This window comes from Colias eurytheme, chromosome 7 (assembly GCF_061535395.1).
Source record: "Colias eurytheme isolate Ceu_HAF_F1 chromosome 7, ilColEury1 Martin Lab GWU primary, whole genome shotgun sequence".
Classification (NCBI taxonomy): Eukaryota; Metazoa; Arthropoda; class Insecta; order Lepidoptera; family Pieridae; genus Colias; species Colias eurytheme.
Window position 1 is genome coordinate 7333928 of NC_142986.1, and position 7615 is coordinate 7341542.

Below are 7615 nucleotides of genomic sequence, written 5' to 3' on the forward strand. Positions count from 1 at the left end.
CCAACACTATTTACATATTTATTATTGTGCGCTGGTAATATTAGAGTATTGACTTTTTAATAAGATTGGCAGCACCACCATACCCATCAATTCTGTCATCACGAATACAAAATACAAATTTGAAATTACAATCATAACCTGGAAATTGGAATTCGAAAGAAGAGATTTGGTTTTAACCAAGTCTCATTTAGAGCAATTAAAAAGGATTGTGCTTATTTATTATGTGAATTAGATCTGACTTTTTAGGTATCACGCTTCTGCAGTTCCACTGTATTATTTTGGAATCCATGATTACTAAATAAACTATCAATTACTTTATGTAAAGTGGCAACGTTGGACGGTTTCAGGGTGTTATTTTTCAATAGAGTGTTGATAAGTAAAGTAATTATATCCATTATCTGGGAAGTTTCAGATTCATTAGGGGCTACTTGATAACCGCAGCCATTTTCAGGCGTAGGAATCTGAGCTTCCCTAATAATAGCATTATGAGCATTTTTATCAAAACCCTTATTAGTCTTAGGAGGCAATTTTGGTTTTAAAAAATAAGTCTTTTTGTAGGATGAATTTGAACTATTTACATTCAATCTATTTGTGGTTGAATAAGCAGATGAAGACATTAATACATCCCCATAAGACTTTGATACATTTGGGTAAAGTTTACTTGCTTCCCCGTAAGATATATTTTTTTCAGACATACTTATTTTAATATCCTTTTGGCGTTTAAATTCTGGACAGATTTTATTAGTTGCGAAATGGAAGCCTGAACATAACAAACATGATGCACAATCTTCTTCGACTGTACAAGTGTCGCCAGAATGATCTTGACCACACTTATAACATCTGGGTTTGGAACGACATATATTTTTAGTATGACCATATCTACAGCATTGAAAACATTGGATGGTAGGGAAAATGTAAAGATTAACTGGCAGAGAGTTATAACAGGCATACACACGTTCAGGAAGAACTTGACCGTCAAATGTAAGAACAACAGATTGTGTTGGTCTCCAAGATATGGAACCATCAATAATAACCTTATAATTGATCCTTCTAACTTTTATAATTTTTCCACAGCCAGCTGGAGTTGAAATATTTTCTATTATTTCCTCTTGGGACCATTCAGAAGGTATTCCTTTAACAATACCAATGCGACTTATGTTATATGTTGGTATTTTTGCACTTAGCTTATTTAATTCTAAATTTTTATTTTTAATAAAATCATTAGCATCCTTTGGTGTTGAAAATGCTACAATACAACGATTTCTCCCTATTTTTTTAACACTACCAGATACTATATTTTTAATATTGTTATTTTTTAAAAATCGACCAAAAGTAATGGGATGCAATGTTGTTCCATCGCCAGGTGTTGACTCTGTACGCTGAACATGAACAATATAAGGGAAGGAGTCAGTAGATAGGTATTCTGAACGTAAATTTGGTAAAGCCGATTGTTCATTCATATTATTATTATCATTCTTATAGGATTCATTAAAAGTAACATCAGAATTGGACTTTTTATTAGGCTCAGTGCTATCACTGTCCTGTTTCCTTAGCCTGCGTTTTTTAGGAGTGCTTTCCACCCAACTATTTTTTAATGCAAAATCGTTTTCACATTCTATACTTGGAACCGTAATATAACTAGCTACTTCAGGACCAAGTTGGAAACTTGGTCCTGAAGCTATAGGGTCGGGAGGATCGTTCATCGATCAGCCCGCCAAAAATTAAGTGCAAAAATTTTTTTACATACTATAAATCAGAATAAAATAGACTTACCAATAAAAAACTACTAACTACACTAATTTACAAGTTTATATATAGGAAACAAAAGATATATACAAAGCCAAACTCAATTGAACATTAATTTAAATTTTTTTTCAAATTAAATTTCAAAAATTACACCCGGCTCGTTCGAAGATTCCCGCGCTTTCTTCCATTTATGCACTTGAGAGGTTATGTGTCACCATTCGCGTCACAGACTGTCACAGACCACCTCGGAGCAATTATATATTATATAACAATAATTGCTCCGAGGTCAAAAGTCACATCAAAATTGACATGGCATTACAAATTAAAGAAACCCACTCAAGACACGATTTGCGAAATTAGATACAAAACACGGATTCATATTGCAAACTTTTATAAGACTGGCGCATCTTAAATGTTGTCAAGAATATTAGAGAATGTTTAAATATATATAATTAAAAGCACTACAATAATTTCATTTCATTAAATAAACCTAGACGATTTTGTAACACGCACTAGAACAAAAAAAAAGTGTATCTTCTTTGTTAAAACTAATACAGTCTATAACATAATAAAATAAAAGCTCTTCGTGTGAGTTCCCACTCAATCCCCTCCGCGCCGTCCCCTTTTATGAACTTAATACATAATCTGTCGGAATAATTTCAAATAATCTGCATTTTGAATTAGACGTTTTGCGTCATTTTCACATGAAACATTTTATGACACAAGTCCGTTTCATTCGCGTTTAGCATCAAAAGTACACAATTATTTAAATAAATAGTTTCTGAAGCTTATCCTTTCATATTCATAGTTATTTTCTTACTTCAAAATGGAAGGCAAAGCCGCTAAAATGCCTAAAGTGGCGAAGGTAATATCATAAACTTGAATTATTGTCCATTTGTTGATAATAACTACATCCCTTTGAACACCTTCTTATTTAATATGTATTGCAGGTTAAAAATAAAGCACCAGCAGAGATACAAATTACTGCAGAACAGTTACTTAGAGAGGCTAAAGAAAGAGACTTGGAGATATTGCCTCCACCACCAAAACAAAAGATCTCTGATCCAGAGGAACTTCGAGATTATCAACATCGAAAAAGGAAAGCTTTTGAAGACAATATAAGGAAAAACAGAATGGTAAACATTATTTGAATTTGAGAATAGTTATTAACTTATCTTTTTAACCATCCATGATAGCACTGGAATTCATTCATCAATTTTGTCTATGGAATGTAAAGTGTGTTTGTTTTAGGTAATTGGAAATTGGCTAAAATATGCACAATGGGAAGAATCACAGAAACAAGTACAAAGGGCACGCTCAATATATGAACGGGCTCTGGATGTTGATCATAGAAATGTTACACTCTGGTATGAAACTTAAAGTTTTTTTTTTTGTTTATAATGGTAATAATTTACAGCGATTCCCAATAAATAAAATATTCTGACTTTTTTCAATATCTAAACTACTCCATGTACTTTAGGAATTTATTTATGTGAAATTTTTAACATCTGAATCAATCCTTGTTCCAATTATTTATGAGTATTCGAGTAATGTTTTATGAGTATTCTATTGAAGCTTTAGCCCTATTCAATTTGTTAAATAAATAATTGTATAATATTAAATTCATTCAGGTTAAAATATTCTGAAATGGAGATGAGAAACCGACAAGTCAACCATGCAAGAAACTTGTGGGACAGAGCAGTCACCATTCTACCCAGAGTATCTCAGTTTTGGTATAAATACACTTACATGGAGGAAATGTTAGAAAATGTAGCTGGAGCAAGACAGGTGAGTTAGAAAAATAGTTTGAATTTAAATTTTTATTTTTGGGTATCAAATAATATATCTTCAGTTCTAATAAAAACTTTATAAAAAAGAAATAACATTAATTTGACTTCTTCTATTTCTGAGTCGTATAACTACTATGGTTTTAAAATTTAGTTTATGTTTTAAGGTATTTGAACGATGGATGGAATGGCAACCAGATGAACAAGCATGGCAGACATACATCAATTTTGAATTACGCTATAAAGAACTTGACAGAGCTCGCCAAATATATGAAAGATTTGTTATGGTTCACCCAGATGTCAAAAACTGGATCAAGTATGCAAAATTTGAAGAAAACCATGGATTTATTAATAGTTCTAGAAAAGTCTATGAAAGAGCAGTTGAGTTCTTTGGTGATGAGGAATTAGATGAAAGATTATTTATTGCTTTTGCAAAATTTGAAGAGAATCAAAAGGAACATGATAGAGCTAGAGTCATATATAAATATGCTCTCGATCACATTCCTAAAGACAGAAATAAAGAACTTTATAAAGCTTACACCATCCACGAGAAAAAGTATGGAGATAGATCTGGTATTGAGGATGTTATTGTTAACAAGAGGAAATATATGTATGAACAAGAAGTAATAGAAAATCCAACAAATTATGATGCATGGTTTGATTATATAAGACTTGTTGAAAATGAAGGTAATGTGGATGTCATTAGGGATACCTATGAAAGAGCCATAGCAAATGTACCACCAACAAAAGATAAACAATTTTGGCGGCGTTATATTTACCTGTGGATTAACTATGCACTTTACGAAGAATTAGAAGCGGAAGATGTTGAACGCGCCAGACAGGTGTATAAAACTTGTTTAGAACTTATCCCTCACAAAATATTTACTTTTTCTAAGATATGGCTCATGTATGCTCAATTAGAAGTCAGATGTAAGAATTTAAAACAGGCCAGAAAAACTTTGGGTATGGCTCTGGGTATCTGCCCAAGAGATAAACTGTACAGAGGTTATATTGATTTAGAAATACAACTAAGAGAATTTGATCGGTGTAGGATATTGTATCAGAAATTTTTGGAATATGGACCAGAGAATTGCATTACATGGATAAAATTTGCAGAACTTGAAACTCTGTTGGGAGATATAGATAGAGCAAGAGCTATTTATGAGATAGCTGTTGGTCAACCAAGATTAGATATGCCAGAGTTACTATGGAAAAGTTACATAGACTTTGAAGTATCACAGGGTGAAACTGAAAGGGCGAGACAGCTTTATGAAAGATTATTAGAGAGAACAGTACATGTGAAAGTTTGGTTGTCATATGCAAAATTTGAACTCAATGCTGAAAATCCAGATAACATTAATATTGAATTAGCGCGACGTGTATACGAACGTGCAAATGATAGCCTCAGAAGTGCGGGAGAAAAAGAATCACGAGTTCTTCTTCTCGAAGCTTGGAAAGACTTTGAAACAGAAATTGGTGATGAAATCAAACTCGAAAAGGTTATGGCGAAAATGCCAAGGAGAGTTAAAAAGAGACAGAAAATTGTTAGTGAAAGTGGAGTTGAAGAAGGATGGGAAGAAGTCTTTGATTACATATTCCCTGAAGATGAAATGGTCAGACCTAATCTTAAATTATTGGCTGCAGCTAAGATGTGGCGAAAACAAAAAGAAGTTACAGATGTTCCAGAAACAGATGATAATCCAGATCAAGAAAAAAAACAAGAAGAAACAGAAGAAAATAAAAATACAAAAGATAAAGAAGAAAACAATAAGGGTGATACTGATTCTGACTCTGACAGTTCTGATTCTGAATAATAAACAAATGAATTGTATTTCAATTTTCGTCTTTCTGTGTTGAATTGTACAGTGTTATTTAATGAATCTTATTGCAAAATTTTCTGGATAGGTCAAAGATCTCTGTATAATTATTCCTTTAATAATAATTAATCAATAACCTACATGTTTAAAAAGGATGTATGTACATGCAAATTATGATAATAAGTGCAGTAAAAATAATTTAAAATCTCCCTTGCTATAAACTCGTGAATGGCTCAACCAATTTGATAATTTTTTGTACAGTTTTCGTTAATGCACAAGAAAGGTCTTATGGAGTAAACACGAAAAAGGGGCAATAAGGCAGAACAACATCTGTTGAGGCCGCGCAATAGGCTTGGGCAGGTAGTGGTATAATGAATGTAACTCTTTGAAGATTAGAAAGGTAAAATATAGCTCAATATGAAAATGAAAAGATTGTCCTTTGTAAATATTTTATTTAGTCAACATCTTCTGGACGCACTGGATGAGATACTGGTATAACTGATTTCTTATGGATATCTCTAGAGCATGCTTTCCTCATATCTAAAATGTAAAAAAAAGAAGATTATTACAAAATAAATGTTCAAAATTCTTCAAACTATGCCTAAAATGAAACAAAAAAATTTAAATTACCATAAGCATCTTCATCTGGGTCTCCAGAATAATATTCTAGTACTGTTCTATATACAATATACCCCAAATTTTTATACATATTTATGGCAACTTTATTGCTCACCCTTACAAATAAGTCAACAAAATATGCCTTTTTTCTGAAAATAAAATATGTTATTAATTATGTTTTAATAATTTAGTAACTCTGGATAGATAGTGTAAAGTGATCAAATCCATTGAGAGAAATGTATCTAACAAATAATACAAATACTAATTTATCACATAATGTTATCAAAGCATATATAATACAACACATAATATAATACTTTGCATACAACATATTATATAATACTTTGCTAAAACATGACATCTTACTTTTCTGAGACATCTTCGAGTATGTTCATCAAAGTGGCAGCGATGCCCAGCCGTCTATAGTCAGGACTCACTGTGAGTGCAGTAACATGTCCGTGCCAGTTTTCCCCAAGTCCTTCAGCTTTTCCCATTACTAAACAATAAAGCTATTTATCACATTTTTTTCAATTCCATATACAACAAAATTCATGCTTAAATGATTTTCTTCCTGTTCCATATGCAAGGAGTTTGTATAGTAAAATATATTAATTAAGTAGGTACTTACTGTATCCCATAATCTCGCCACTTGGTGATTCAGCAACTTGGAAATACTCTGGCCAGTGAGCTAAGTACTGAGTATAAAATGATAATCCATAAGTTTCAGTTAATGGATCCAAGTTCCTGTAAAATAAGACAAATTTATATTTGATTTTTTTTTATAGCAAAAAATTTGTTTTTGCATAATATCCATAATAGTAAGACAGACCTAAAATATTGGGATCTGGGTGAAAACTAAAGACAATGGTTCAATGTTGGAACTTGGAATTAAGGACAGGGTATATTGACTATATATGGCTGCACAACAAAAGCGTATTTTACGCAAACAATTTTTAATAAACTCTTACACATTATTAAATTTTAACATATCTTCACACGTGAACGGCCTAATAGTTGTCATTGTATTTATTGAATTTGAATACTTTTTCAAAACACATAAAATGTTAAAAATTTCAATCTATCTTGATTTTATTGGGATTCTTTGATTCCAATTTTATGTTAACTTTTCACTGTGCTTTTCACCATCCGCATTTTCATTTGTTGTGACGGAGTGCGGACTGACGGATTCACGCCATTGATCTGACCATTGACCACAGGGCACAGAATATCAAGAATATGAATGAAAACATGCGAGTCACAGATTAGTAATAGACTAGATATATATATATATATATATATATATATATATATAGGCTAGGATGCGAGTTGTTATTTGAGAATTTTCTAATCTTTTTACAAGTTATCTTTTTACTAGGTATATCTATGATCGAAAAGAAGATGCAGACAGCATTGTAAAAATTTCATTACATTATAAGTATTTGTAAGTAACTTGAACCGTTTACTAATAATTTAATTGAATAAAATACAGCCATAGTCTAGACATATTAATTATTATTCACTACTGTTCCACTTATTTTTTGTATAAATATGGTATTTTTTTATTTACAATGAACTAATAATACAACAAAGAACAAAAAATATTTGAAAAGATGAATAGAATATAATATATATAAAATAAAATATTTT

The 7615-nt window shown here is 31.4% G+C and overlaps 3 protein-coding genes across 3 annotated transcripts; 1 reads left to right on the forward strand and 2 right to left on the reverse strand.

Moving 5' to 3' along the window:
* Window positions 1-106: 106 nt before the first annotated feature.
* Window positions 107-1703, reverse strand: LOC149907154 (uncharacterized). Its single transcript, XM_090103859.1, has one exon. It carries the CDS (start codon window positions 1701-1703, stop codon window positions 243-245), a length of 1461 nt encoding a protein of 486 aa, XP_089959985.1. The 3' UTR covers window positions 107-242.
* Window positions 1704-2405: 702 nt separating this feature from the next.
* Window positions 2406-5370, forward strand: crn (pre-mRNA splicing factor crn). The gene is made up of 5 exons (XM_090103534.1): window positions 2406-2611; window positions 2697-2882; window positions 2998-3113; window positions 3378-3534; window positions 3701-5370. Exons 1-5 carry the CDS (start codon window positions 2573-2575, stop codon window positions 5345-5347), a joined length of 2145 nt encoding a protein of 714 aa, XP_089959660.1. The 5' UTR covers window positions 2406-2572; the 3' UTR covers window positions 5348-5370.
* A 412-nt stretch (window positions 5371-5782) lies between these two features.
* Window positions 5783-7171, reverse strand: Naa20A (N-alpha-acetyltransferase 20 A). The gene is made up of 5 exons (XM_090103536.1): window positions 6937-7171; window positions 6597-6712; window positions 6335-6464; window positions 5981-6117; window positions 5783-5890 (listed from the first exon to the last, which is right to left on the reverse strand). The coding sequence occupies exons 1-5, from the start codon at window positions 6987-6989 to the stop codon at window positions 5805-5807; spliced, it is 522 nt and encodes a 173-aa protein (XP_089959662.1). The 5' UTR covers window positions 6990-7171; the 3' UTR covers window positions 5783-5804.
* Between the last annotated feature and the right edge of the window lie 444 nt (window positions 7172-7615).

What these genes read in the sequence shown, in the direction of transcription:
- LOC149907154 (XM_090103859.1), bottom strand. Translation starts at nt 1,703, where the DNA reads ATGAACGATCCTCCCGACCCTATAGCTTCAGGACCAAGTTTCCAACTT.
- crn (XM_090103534.1), top strand. Translation starts at nt 2,573, where the DNA reads ATGGAAGGCAAAGCCGCTAAAATGCCTAAAGTGGCGAAG. An exon ending in AAATGCCTAAAGTGGCGAAG is followed by an intron (nt 2,612 to 2,696) that starts GTAATATCATAA and finishes TATGTATTGCAG; the next exon opens with GTTAAAAATAAAGCACCAGC. An exon ending in ATGTAGCTGGAGCAAGACAG is followed by an intron (nt 3,535 to 3,700) that starts GTGAGTTAGAAA and finishes TTATGTTTTAAG; the next exon opens with GTATTTGAACGATGGATGGA.
- Naa20A (XM_090103536.1), bottom strand. Translation starts at nt 6,989, where the DNA reads ATGACAACTATTAGGCCGTTCACGTGTGAAGATATGTTAAAATTTAAT. An exon ending in TGGCGAGATTATGGGATACA is followed by an intron (nt 6,465 to 6,596) that starts GTAAGTACCTAC and finishes TTTATTGTTTAG; the next exon opens with TAATGGGAAAAGCTGAAGGA. An exon ending in CTCGAAGATGTCTCAGAAAA is followed by an intron (nt 6,118 to 6,334) that starts GTAAGATGTCAT and finishes TTTTATTTTCAG; the next exon opens with AAAAAAGGCATATTTTGTTG.